Genomic DNA, 14,075 nt, shown 5'->3' on the forward strand with positions numbered 1-14,075 from the left:
TGGGAGAAATAGGCAAGAGGTATGCATTTAATGGAGTGATGGAAAACCTTCTTTAGGTCCTTAGCCCTGTGTGTTGTTGAACACTACCAATAATAGTCAATACTTAGTACAATCTGATCATATAAATGTCCTTCTGTCTCAGGGAATGTAAAACATTTTTTCATAGATCTGAGATCTGTTGTGAATGCTAAGACTCACTGTACATGTTCAGATGTATTTTTTAATCAGCCAAAATTTTTCATGTGTAAATGGGTTAAAGAGAGAGGTCTGTCTATTGGGGATTATACGTACTAGAAGGACTTAAAAAATGGTATCATGGTTTTAAAGATTCCATTCTCAAAAGTTTTATTACAAGGTAATTGTATGCAATATCATATCTGTCTCTGCTGAAGGCCTTCCCACTCCCAAAATCAGATAGGGCCATCAGCCTTTAAAGATTCTACTCATCTTTTTTGGAAGTGGCAAATACTGTTCTTAGAATACTAACTCTAAATACAAATATAATAGTCTATAACCATAATATTAGCAGGGATTTTAGAGCAAGCTTCTCATCTGTATAACGTGATTTGCCTCTGTTAACTGCAAGAGAACTATACTGAATTCTACCTGCTTAGACTTTTTCTAACATCTTTTTATTTAATAACATTTTATTTTGAGCTTTTACATGTGGCATTCAGATGTCTTGCAGAGAGGCAATTAAAATACTTCCAAAAAGCGTCAGTCATCAATATCTGCTTGTGAAACCTCTGAGAGGCCAGTTTATCTTATCTCAACAGCTTTTGCTGGGTGTTGTGTGTTTGTTATGGGCTGAATCTGAGTGTGCACATTGAAGACTACTGTAGGCCAGGACTTTACTGATAGTGAAATGCTACCATATAAGAGATTACTAACCCAGTTGCATTTTCAGCTTTTTTTATTATTATTTTGTCCCTTTAAGTGTTCCGGTTAGAATTTTATTTCACGTATGAACTTTTTTTTTTTTTTCCTTCTTTTTGCTACCAGAACCCATCTTTTCCAAATTTCTTATCAAAGTAGTTAAAGTTGTGGTGACTCTGGAAGGGAATGTGGACAGGTGACGGGCAGAGGGAAAGCAGTGTATGTACTTTCAAGATGCATCTGATTCCAAGGCAAGAATATGTAGGAATCTTAAGAGTTTTGCCACCTGTAAATTATTAGAACACTGCTTATTGTTGTTAAAGGCAGCAGTCTTTTTAGTTCTGTAGAGAAATAAGCAGAGAAATAATTCACTGATTCTACAGTGCATTAATTTTCACATTGTTCCCATTTTCATCTTCACTGCCTTGATGGAATTTCTCCTAAAGTTTTAGTCTCCTAAAGTCTTTTAGTGGTTGCCTGGGATTTGTGTCTTTCAGGGACTTGTAGAGCAAGTTCAGCAGAGAGGGTGTTAGGGCAGAGGGAAGGGGTTGTGTGATAATGTAAGACATCCTGAAATAAATTCCAAAGTGCTCAAGAAATGAGACAGGAAATTCTATGCAACTTATAATAAATTCAAACTGTCCCATAAAATAAATATAACTCATTTTGTTTCCATATGAATGTTCTCTAGGGGTGTCGGATTTCCCCTTCTAGCTTTGTTGGATATAATCTCAGTCCCTGCTCGAATCTTGGTAGTGTATTGTTCAGGTCCTGTGCTATATCAACAGACCCAGAAATCAAAGAGAATAAAGGAAGCAATAAGGTCTCCTACTGTTCTGGTGCTGGCATCAGATCGGTGGATTATTTATTTATTTACTTACTTACTGGCTTATTTAAATCCTCATATTTCTTTCAGACTGGACTGTTTAAAGCATCTGTTGTTGAGGGCAAATATAACTACGCTTAATACACAAAGGGTTGTCTTTTTTGGTGTATGGATGGATTGTGATTGTAAATGTGTTTTCGATATAACATTTTCATAGTTCCTGTAACTTTTTAAAAAAAGAGTGAGGGATTTTCAAACCACTGTGGTATTGCTGATATGTTCCTTAAAGGTCTAGCCAGATCTATGTTTTAAACATGAAAGGTCTGAATTAGCGGAAGGGAAGGTGAAGGTAATTCAATGGAAATCTCTGAAATTAAAAACTTGAGCTGCCATAGCTTGAATAGTAAGACTCTGCTTTGCTAATCCGAATTTTAGCAGTCTCATCATTTTCTGATGGCCTCAGCCACCCATCAGCGCTGGTGAGGACCAGGGCAAGTGGGAGTGTGTTACAACTTCTTAGCAGAGATGAAGACTGGCACAGGGAGGAATGCATACCCTTCCTGTGCATCCTACTGGCTCCATAGCAATTGCAGTGGAAACAAATATTTTCATCATATCTGATATTAGAGAGCAGCATGAAAGCAGCAGCAGCTTGTATCCTGACAGTCTTTAGGTACTTCCATCATTGTAATTCAATGCAAAATCATGAATAAAAAAAAAATCTGCTACTCCTAGAAAACTCCTCCACCGTGGTGCTGCAAACTCTCAACAATTGAGTGTATTTTCCTTTAAAGAAACATCTTAATTAATTTGAGATCCATTAATTGGTGATTAACGGGGAATAAATATGTCAGATAAACTGTGAGCTTTGTAGCTGGTTCCTAAGAATCCCACTAGCATTTTTTTCCCCGTCTTTCTTTTATTTTTTGTTATGATGTGGGATCTTGAGCTTTCCTCATGATTTCTTTCTTTCTTTTCTTCTTACTCTTCCATTCCTCACTCTGTGTTCATTCCTTTCTTCCTCTCTTCTCCTCTTTCTTTCTCTTTCCTCCCCCCCTTTTTTAATACAAATATTTCCCTTTCGGTTTTCCTTCCTCCACTGAGGCTTAATATTTCAGCCCTTACACAGCCCCTCGTTGTTAAAATAAACACATACAAAGCTCCCTGAGATAACAGGGAGAAGGCAGACCATCAGAAGAATAGGAGGCTTCATTGATTTTGAATGAATCTCATAATCGTGGATGTTTATCTGAAATTGCACAGATCTTTGGAGAGCTCTTCTCCTTTCTCTGAAGTGCCTGCTGACTGTGTGCCATCTTCCTGTTGCACCCTGCGGCACCTTTTCTTAATCCTGTGACCTGGCCCAGAGGAGGCTGAACCATCCTTGTGCTGATGAGCCTGTTAAAATCTATAGTGACGTAACAAGGTCTTCTAGCTCAGACTTCAAGAAACAGAGTTTCTAAATCCAGTCTGCACGGCATCTGATGCACGTGAGAGGACTCACTGTTGGACAGCATAACCTGTACTGAGAAGTAGGCTTGGTGAATATCTGAAGCTTAAGGGCAGTTTACTAAGTCAAGGAAAATGGCTAATATGCACTTCAGCATATTACCCTGCTGCTATGGGTGAAACAGTGGTTCGCCTGTGGAGCTGGGAGTGTCAGCCTTATGTTGGCAGTTTTTTCTTGAAGCTGACAAATACAGTCCAGCCAGCACACAGCTTTGACATCTCGCCACTTAGAAAACACTTGGTATGTAATAGGCCCTTTCACTAATAACAATTCTACTTTTCTCTCTTTCCCTTTCTGTGTGCCTCTATGGGCTTTTTCCCCACCTGCAGTTCTTGCTACACGAAAGGCAAATCCAAAGTCCTCAAGTGTAAGACATACTTTTGAACATCTGCTGCTCGGTGGGTTCTGAATTCGGGAAAGTGATTTCACCCATTCAGCATCTGAACCAGTCCTAACCTTAAAAACCCTTGTGAGTCAATTAGGCAACAAGTCTGAGGCTGAGCCAGCTTGGACCTGCTCTGTAGTGGATCATCCATGCCCGGTGTTTACACCAGCATGGCAGGATTTAAATACAACAGTGTGTTGTAACTTTGGTCTGTGAGAGCAAGAAAAAAAGCTCGTGTATTCACATTGCTCTCCTGATATATAATTTTGAATGGGTAAGTGAAGTGAGAGATAGGACTGATCTGAGTTTTATATGGCACTGTTTTAAAATGTTATAGGGAGCCCAGTGTACAGCATGTTGATGTGATATTGTGTTAGCTCCGTCACCTGCCAGCAATCTTTTCCTAGCTGGCTGCTGCCCTTATAGGAGAAGGAATGAGCTCACGTTTGGCATATTTCTCCTGGTATACAACTTCCAGTCCAGGTTTGGGAATGGCTGTTTAGTGTCTAAAGTCCTGACAAAGCCTGGAGAAGATTCGATTGAGACCATATAGCTGCCTTTCAGTACCTGAAGGGGGATAAAAGAAGGCTGGGGAGGGACTTTTTACAAGGGCATGTAGTGATAGGGCAGGGGGGAATGGCTTTTAATTGGAAGCAGGAAGATTTAGAAATTCTTCACAATGAGAGTGGTGAGGCACTGGCATGGGTTGCCCAGGGAAATTGTGGCTGCTCCATCCCTGGAGATCTTCAAGGCCAGGCTGGATGGGACCTTGGGCAGCCTGATCTAGTGGGAGGTGTCCCTGCCTATGGAAGGGGGGTTAGAACTGGATGATCTTTAAGGCCCCTTCCAACCTAAGCCATTTTTTGATTCTATGATATGTGAGTCTATGATATGTGAGTCTATGATAAGGCTGCTTTTGCTTCTTCCCTGTTGTGTTGCGGACTAAAAGCTGTGTACTCGCTGTTGTAAGTTTTAAGCAACTGCGTGTATGGAGCTATATGAATTGCTTTAGGGCAGGAGGAATCCCATGGGACTATGGGGACAGCACTGGCAATGTTTTTATCCTTCAGAGAGTGTGGAGCTAATGACTGTCAGAGGGTGCAGATGTGTACAACACTGAAACTACAGACATTCTGTTTTCAGAACAACAGTGTTCAGTGTGACACTATATCCTATTACTTGCAGTAACCATATCAGGTCATAGATGGCTAAGAAGAAAGGAGGGATTATTCCCCTTGATGCTTTCCTGTGCAAGAGGAAAAGATGTCACAATTCCTCTTTTTCTGTTTCAATATTAATAAACCTGCCCTGCATGACTGTGCTGCTAAGACGAAAAAAGTACAAAAAGGAATGCAGTGCTAAAAACAACCACAGAAAATTTTTACCTGTGGCCCTGAGAACTGAGCTATCTATACATGTATCAAGTGTCTTCCTTCAAGATAAAAGCAAATGTCCACCTTTTTCTGTTCACAGGAGCAGAATAAGGATTGAAAAAACCACAAGAGGATCTCAGTGAGATCTCCTCTCCTTCTCATCAAGGTGTCTTCCCCTGTTTCTGTTTCAGTGATCGGTTGTTTTGGTCCTGAAGAAAAAGTAAATTAAAAACACCTGGTGATTTGGCCTTTTTTAAAAATTCCTTCTAAAAGGCTGAAATAAAAAAAAAAAATTACAAAAATCAAACTAAAAGCCCCCAAACCCCACCAAACCAACCAACCAAACAAACAAACAAAAATAAAACCTGTCCCCTTTGTCTGCACTAGCAAAGTGTGAGAATGAAGTAGTTACCCAAAGTACAGTATATACCCTCACACCTATGCACTCCTGTGCCAGTACCTTCTTTGGGGCATGGAGTCCCTCAGATAAAGGGCTCCCTATGCCAAGGGTTTTCCATAGGAAATACACTCTTGATCCCCCTGAAAGGCCTTTTGCCTGGTATTGTAAATGCAAAGGAAGCAAAAATTCCTCAGTTAATTTCAAAGACTGCAGAAGCGCAGGGCAAGTGGTCTAATAGCCTGTTCAGCTCACAGCCGCACACCCAATAGCAGGGAAGCTGCTGCCCTCCAAGGTGCACACAGTGAGCAAGGTATGGCTGTTTCCACCTGAAGAGGTCTGATGCTCATTGCAGCTACTTTTCTTTCCAGAGTGTTTGCCAGAGAAAACAGTGTCTTAGCAGTAGTTTGAGCAGTTCTGTAAGCATTCTTTTGACTTGTCTGTATGAAACAGGACACAGTTAATCATGGGAGCAATTGCATCTGTAATCAGTCAGTAGTAAACAGCTCTGGCAGCTTGTCCACAGGGCATTTTCTGTCTTCATCTGCTTTTAACTTCTGTGAGAGAAGAACTCCCATTACTTTAGTAAGAAAGCCAGGTTGGCATGTCTTCCTGGCTTGTGTGGTCCTTCTTGAGATTGGCTCTGTGGCAGGTCTAGTGGCTGAAGTCCTCCCTTCATCTCTACGTGGGATACAGTCAGGATATGGAGAGACAAGCTATCTACCACACCAGCTAAACAATGTTCACCCATTCTGACCCTGAAGCATACTTTTCCCTTGAGAAAAGACAATAAGTCAACATTCATTCCCATTAAGTCCTTGGATATATTGCTAAGCTGGCTTGGTGACCTCTGCTTTCATGAGATGCATGAAATTGTTAGGTATCTGCTTGGAGCTGGAGGACAACTGTTGTCATGGGAAGTCCTAGTGCTTCCAGAAAATTATTCTCAGAAGGATAAGACTTACTTTAATAAGCGCTTTCTTCATTATAGTACAGTTACTCTGGAGAGTGGGTGTGTTTCAGTCATACAGCACTGTTTGAAATGATGTTCAACTCTGTCTAGGTACATTAAACACGGGTTTTTTGCATTGCAAACTGGAAGTGTCAGAATATCTGACAGTGTCAGATAATCGCTTTGCAAAGTTTCAACAGTCAGTCAGGAATGTCTTGCATGTTAATGTTCTGTTTGACAGTAATTATCAATATTAATTCATCTGGCTCTGATTTTGTTCTGCCTTGCCTTCCTTCAAAAGCTAGAGATTTCCAAGCAGTTCCCCATCTGAGCTGTAATCCAGCTGTTACCTAGGATGGAATGCAGCAATGATACACAACACTGGACAAATGAAATCTTATAAACCATATTTTTACATTGGCTGAAGCTTGGAAATATATATTTCTTAAAAAGAGGTGAGGTTACTGGCTTTGTCTTCTGCTGTTACCCACCTAGATAAGTGCTGAGAGCAGCTTGGTTCACTATAGACTGCATTTTGGTTCTTTGTGAGTGTATATTTGACCTCTGTGTCTAACTAACATCAAAGGATAATCAAGGATTACTTGGAGGGAGAATTTATAGCTTGGCAAGAATCCATACAGGTATGTGCTTGGATGTATTTGAAAAGGGATGGCAGAAAGACCATATAATAGGGAAATATGCTTGTTTTGTGTCCCTAATACCATTTTCTCAGTAGCAAAAGAGAAGTTTAGGCAGTAGCCTCAGAGGAGCCTTGCATATTGTCACTGGCAGTTCATCGTACCCCTAAACAGTGGCGATATGACAAGAAACAGATGATTTAAATGTCTTAACCAAACCCAGTGGTGCATATCATCTGGGGAATAACTGTGGCTTGAAGTCTGTATCAATGCCTTAGTCTAGCAAGATATTAACTGCATTTTTCACTATCTATATTGCTGTTTGATCTAGCGAACACACTGGATGCTTGAGAAAAATGACTTCAGCAACATTTTACTGAATGAGGAGGAAGACTGGTATCCTCAGAAACTGAGGAGCAATTAAACAATATTATCTGCATATATACATATGGTTTTCTTTTTGACACTGACAAATATTTGGATTCTGTAAGGGATAGTGCAGTTCCAAACAAAATTTTTAATTCAGTTCCAGTATGCGACTCAGATTTTCTTAAGGCCGAACTCCCTTTATAGGTCTCATGATAAGAACAGAGGTCTTGCTACTTTTCATGTTCCTCCCTCTGTGCACCCACACACCTGTGTACACATGTGCTTTTAGCAGAAGTATGGTTCTCATCAAGGATGCTGCTCCAGGATGGTCTGGCAGCTGTCATTATTTAAGAATGTGTGACACTTGTTGTGTTTTTTACATACTGTTCGAGACAGTTTATATTATTGCTGTGTATTGCTTATTAGTGGAAAGGGTAGAAAAGACCTGTTACTCATTTCATAGTCTGGATATAACAGGAATACCTGCCAACCCTTTATGAAATTTAGAAATCACTGCTAAACACTGAAGCTGGAATTTTTTTAGGAATGGAATTAGACAACTAGCTCTCTTAGTCTTACTTGATTATATCAGAGTAGTTTTATTCACAAGATGTCCTTTGTTCAGCTCGTAGCTGAAGCCTTGTTTTTAATTTTGTAAGCATCTTCGCCTGAATGCCCTGTCCACTGACAGTGATGTCATTTTGTACATATGATTTCTTGTTTTCTTGTCCAAAAGCATAAGGCATTCCTTCTCTTTCTCATTAGAGAACTCTTGGGGAGTCCTCATACCCATTTCTTCTGGAGGGGCTTTGTTGGGCGGTAGCTGCAGGATCACCCTCAGGTTAGCTGTGTATTAGGGTAATGAGGTATAAAAAAGCTTTGATTAAAAGACTTATTTGTTTTACTGATAAGCAAATTGTTTGCAGGTGACATTTTTGCCATTGATGCTGAAGATGTCAGGACATTGTGAGCTTTGTGTGGACAAAGTGGTGGGTGTTTCCTGTGAAGTTAAGTGTGAGATTCACCCAAAAGGGACAGAAGCAGGTAGAAAGCTCTTCTGACACCAGCAGCAGAGCCTAGCGAGCCTTGATGCCTGTCTGCATTTTGCTTCTGTGGCATAAATAAGTGTTTTGAAATGCACTAACCTGGAGTACTTCCGCAGAGATAAAGTTCAGTTCACTTTGTTGAAAATGGGTAGAAATTATTAATTAATTAATGGAATAAACTACTTCTCAAAAATTTTTGCTAAGCAGTCAATTCTAAGCAAGTAGTATTGTTTCCTTTCAAGCAGCAATAGACAATTTTCTTTATATTTAAAATGGCTTTTTGGGCATTGCTAGACTTTCAAGCTCAATCTTAACTGCGTAGTTCACAGGGAGGAAGCCCAGTCTTCTTTCTTTAACATTAAACATAGATGGAGTTGAAATGAATTATGTTTATTCCACTTGTTAAAAGAAAACTTGGAGCCTGCTTCAGCTTGAGATGACATGCTTTCTGTGAATATATGGGTCTTATGACAAATCTTGGAATACAAATAACAGGCACATGGCTCTCCTCTGTGTGGGAATAGAATTTATTTCAGAAAAATTTGGACACTTACAATGTCTAGCTGTGCTGCTGCTTGTGATTTGTGATGAGGTAAGAGTACTTGGTTCACTTTACCTTGCAGCCCTTTTTAATTATGTCTTTGGGCTTTCAACCAATGTGATATGATCAGGACAAGCACCCATTTGCTGTTTGAAGCTATTTATTTCCTTGTAAACTAAAAGTGCAGACACACATTTTCTTTTTAGAGGATTAAAAGTGCAAACACACATTTTCATTTTATAAAAAATACCCTTCAGAAAGCGGTCAGCTGAAATAACCTCAGTAAATTGGTGAGTCACTCCTCTTATGTCACGTATAAATGTTAATGTGACTTTATCTAGAGGATGGCTTACTTCTGGCCATAGTCAGAATTTGATCACTGATGTTACTTTAATTTTTACATCTACTCTTGCAATTATTGTGTGTTGAAATTAACATCCTTTGTTTTTCAATTAAAGTAAGATGAAATGAAAGCATCAAATAATTGTTATGTACTCATTGGGCAAATCCAGTATCATCTCTCCCAGGCTAAATTAATGTAACTTTTTGTCCCATCAGTAGATCCAAATCAAAATTATATTACACTAAATGCTAAAGCAACAAAAAAATATTACTCAGTTACGCATCTAGGCCGTCTTTCAAGAGCTGTTCTGAAGGAGGTGCTACATGTGCTTAAAATGTGTGCTGGCCCTGCACCTGACCCTGGCCACTTGCTAAGTTCTTCCTTTCAAAAGGAATAATCATATTTCCTGTGTTTGCAGAGAGGAAAATGCTTCCTTTTGAACCCATTCTGCTGAAACAGACAGACACATTCTTGAAGATCAGGCTTGGACTGTACTTTGATAACAGCAATAATGGGAAGAGAAGGAAAGAAGAGAAAATGGCTGGACAGGTGTCCTGGAAATGTTTTAGGTTTCTTCCTTTAAACAATATCTTGATAGAAGTTTGCCAATTTGGCATACAGTCCAAGCTCACTTAAGCAGATATAACACGATCAACTTTCATTTAGATATCAGTAATTTATTGTGCCATTGTATCTCAGAGTAGTATCAGGCTTTTGGAAGGTATATAACAATACAATTACTTTGTCAACCTGAGTAAGCTAAGTACTGATTCATGAGCTAATTACTTGCTTCAGGGCAGGAAGACTCCCATGGGACTACAGAAACAGCACTGGCAATGTCTTCGTCCTTCAGATGTATGGAGCTAATGACTGTCAGGTGCAAAAGTGTACAACACTGAGATTACGGGCTTTCTGTTTTCAGGAGAACACAGTTCAGTGTGAGACTTTGGCCTTTGGCTGAGTACACAGACAGCTAATAAAAGACATAGGCTTTTACTTCAGCTGATCTTATGCCTGGCTGTTTATTCCGTGTCATAGACAACACTAGTGAGTGAACTGCAAGCCCCTTGCAGAATTTTATAGGACTAAATGATTTCCATACTGAAAAATTCTCTCATTATGAATGGTTAGCATATATGATGCATTCCTGGCTCCTTAAAGTGTGCTGAATAGTTAACCTCTTACCTTGATAAATCCCAGTTAAAATACATTTCATATCCTAACATGCCAGATTCAGTCCTTTGCTCTATAGACACAGACTGTTCAGTTTAGGATCTTGATTATGTGTGACAAATTCAGTATCTCCCTTAAACAGATGTATATTGAAACTGTTAACAGCCCTAAACCACAACCACCATTTTCCTTTTTGTCTGTGAATAACTATATTCAAGACTGGTATATTTCACTGTGTTTCAAATTTCACAATAAAACTTTTAAGCAGCTTCACTAAAGATAAACTTATTTCAGTGGTGAGTTGTCTTTACACCTGAAATAATTCCTCAGTGTTGAAAGCTGAAGTCAATTCCTCTAACATGGGCTAGCAATGATGCTTGTTGATATTTCTTTGTTGATGTAATGCCATCAAAGTGTCCTTCATATATTTGTCTTGCCTTCTCATTTATTCCAAGTACAGTTAGAAATGCTATTCACAGGTGTTGGCTGCAGCATAAGTCGAGCTTAGGAGAACACTGCCTGGTCTCCATCAGACACAGGCATTTTCCATCCCCCTTTGCATGCTTCTGTAGCTTATTCTTCCAGCACAACCACATCATCCATGAGGACCGATATCTATCTAAATTGTTAAATTATTTGTGTCCCTACAAATCTATGTTTCTGAGGTGCATTTGCATGAATGAAAATGAAATTCTGGATACATATGTGACTTCGTTATCTGAGGCAAGTACTGCTGTACATTTATGAAATAATTCTAGAAGAGCTGAGCATTTCTGAGTCCATCGATTCTGCTTATCTAGAAGTTTTTTGCACCTAACCACTGGCATTAACGATAGCACTGCCTTTGTCTCTGCCTGACATTGGAGAACTCCAACTCTTTGGGTAGTGTGCACTTTCTTTTTTAACTAAGCATCTTGGAAGGTACTTTTTAATATGATCTTTTGTAGTTTCCAACATAGCAACAAAATTTCAAAGCAGTTTTTAAAGTCTACAATACTCCATCTCTTCCTTTTAATCAGAAAAAAAAACTTGCTTGCTGTTGTCCAGCGTGCTCTTTTCTAATGATCATCATCAGTCCCAAAATAAGAAACTGTGATACTCAGAGAACGAAAGTATGTTCTTACAGCAACCACCACTACAAGAAATGGGTGCCAGTCAGTAGGAGTTTCAGAGAATAGCAGATTTATTCAGTGCTTTCAATGATCAAGATGATATTCAGTAAAAATAAGATTAAGCTAGCAACAATATTTTTTGTTCTTTAAATACTTTTTCCTGATTTTTTTTTTCACTTCTTCCTCTTCTCAGAGCTCCAGAACAGCTCGCTCAGAGGAAGACCGAGATTCATTATGGGATGCCTGGGGCTCCTGGAGTGAATGCTCACGCACTTGTGGAGGTGGGGCTTCGTATTCACTGAGACGCTGCCTGAGCAGCAAGTAAGTGGGTGAATGCTTTTTACTTTACCAGTGGGAGAATTCAACCTACTCGTATGTGTCAGATCATAAAAAGCAATCAGTAGATGTCTTGAATTATGCTGAAATTTCCAATTTGGGGTCTAAAAATTATGGTAGTGTGTTTTTTAATTCAGGCAAGCAGCCAGCGTGTTTGATAAGTGTCACAGTTTAACCCTGTGCTATCATTTCCAGAAAGAAACACTGTCTGAAAAACATGCAGTTAATTTTCAGAAAATGAAGTTACTTAAACAAGACTTGTGTGCGTGTACAGCAGGGTGCTAAGCTGGTTATGGAGTCCCATGGATACTTAATCTGGGCTTAAGGGGTCAAAATTTGACATCAGTACTCTTTCCTCTGGGAAATCATAGGTAAACTGTTGAATAGAATGGTGGTTCTCCACCATTAGATAAGTGTCCCAGTTAGATGAGAGTTGTATGTTTAATGGCAAAGGAAAGTCAACATTAACATCTTCCTGACAAGTTTCCCTCAGTAATAAAGGTGACAGAGATTTTTTTTTTTCTTTAACAAGAAAACAAAAAAAGAAGGAACATGCATGTAAAAGTCATAATTCTGGCTTTGTTTGCATGCTTCATACTGTATACTGGCTCTGTTAATTGCTGGCATATATTTTTGTTCCCCTTTTCAAATACCTTCCTTCCTTCCTTCCTTCCTTCCTTCCTTCCTTCCTTCCTTCCTTCCTTCCTTCCTTCCTTCCTTCCTTCCTTCCTTCCTTCCTTCTTTCCTTCCTTCCTTCCTTCCTTCCTTCCTTCCTTCCTTCCTTCCGCTGATGTATGAAATATGTTTTCCATCAGCTCTGCTTACTACATTAGGTGAATTTAGTGATTCATTAGTTTGGTTGTTCAGCCATTCCACTCTGCAAAATAAAAACAGTAGATCTGCATAAATTTTTCTCATTTTTCTCATAATTTTTTTTTCTCATTTTTCATAAAAGCATGGAATAGTTTAGGTGTAAGGAATCTTAAAGATGATGTAGTTCCAAATGCCCTGCCATAGGCAGGGACACCTTCCGCTAGGTCAGGGTGCTCAAAGTGTCATACAACATGTTCCTGATCACCTCCAGAAGTGGGACATTCATGACTTCTCTGGGCAATGTGTTCCAATGCCTCACCACCCTCATATTAAAAAACTGAATGCAGTACTCCACATGAGGTCTCGTAAGAGCAGAGTAGAGGGGAAAAATCACCTTTGTGGATGCAGACCAGGATGAGGTTGGCTTTTAGGGCTTCAAGCACACACTGGCAGCTCATGCTGAGTTTCTCATCCACCAACACCCCCAAGTTCCTCTTCAGGGCTACTCAATCCATTTCACAAATCAGATGAAGAACCTTGCAACTTTGTCATGTTGAACTTCATGAATTTCACAGAGGCCCACCTCTCAAGTCTTTCAAGGTCCCTCTGGATGGCATAACTTCCCTCCGGCATGTCCACCACGCCACACAACTTGGTATCATCGGCAAACTTGCTGAGAGTGCTCTCAATCCCACTGTTCATGTATCTAACAAAGATGTTAAGCAAAAGCAATCCCAATACCAACCCCTGCTGAATGCCATTCATCACCAAACTCAATTTAGACATTAAGCCACAGACCACAGCAATTTGAGTGCGACCATCCAGCCAATTCCATGTCCACCAAGCGGTCCATCCATCAAATCCACGTCTCTGCAATGTACAGACAAGAATGGCATGTGGGACAGTGTCAAATGCTTTGCATATTTTATTGCAGTTCGACTTGGTTGATCTGTAAAATAGTCATTGAGACATACCTTTGGAGGTTAGGTTTGATAAATTAGATCAATAAGTTAAAATTAGGTCAATTTTATGCTGTGTGACATTTTTCATAAGACAGAAGAAGCCCAAAATGAATTTGATTTTTTCATTTTGAGTACACAGATTATCAGTTTACAAATGAAGCATCAAATGGTTTGGTACCTGTCAGATGATGATGGAATAGATGCGTATTATTCATAGAATTATTTGGGTTGGAAGGGATCTTAAAGATCATCTAACTCCAGCCCCCTGCCACAGGCAGGTACACCTCCCACTAGATCACGCTGCCCAAGGCTCCATCCAATCTCGCCTTGAACACCTCCAGGGATGGGGCATCCACAACTTCCCTAGGCAGCCTGTGCCAGTGTCTCACCATCCTCATTTTGAAGAATTTCTTCCTAATGTCT

At 39.7% G+C, this 14,075-nt stretch overlaps 1 protein-coding gene across 4 annotated transcripts in view; it reads left to right on the forward strand.

Annotated features, from left to right (window-relative positions):
* Positions 1-14,075, forward strand: part of ADAMTSL1 (ADAMTS like 1) — a 391,465-nt gene that overhangs the window by 218,471 nt on the left and 158,919 nt on the right. For all 4 annotated transcript variants that reach the window (XM_054053917.1, XM_054053919.1, XM_054053918.1 and 1 more), the window contains one exon: positions 11,735-11,862. In XM_054053917.1, coding sequence (XP_053909892.1) covers positions 11,735-11,862 — 128 coding nt within the window. The remainder of the gene's footprint in view (positions 1-11,734; positions 11,863-14,075) is intronic.

The sequence above is a fragment of the Cuculus canorus genome, chromosome Z (genome assembly GCF_017976375.1).
Source record: "Cuculus canorus isolate bCucCan1 chromosome Z, bCucCan1.pri, whole genome shotgun sequence".
Taxonomy (NCBI): domain Eukaryota; kingdom Metazoa; phylum Chordata; class Aves; order Cuculiformes; family Cuculidae; genus Cuculus; species Cuculus canorus.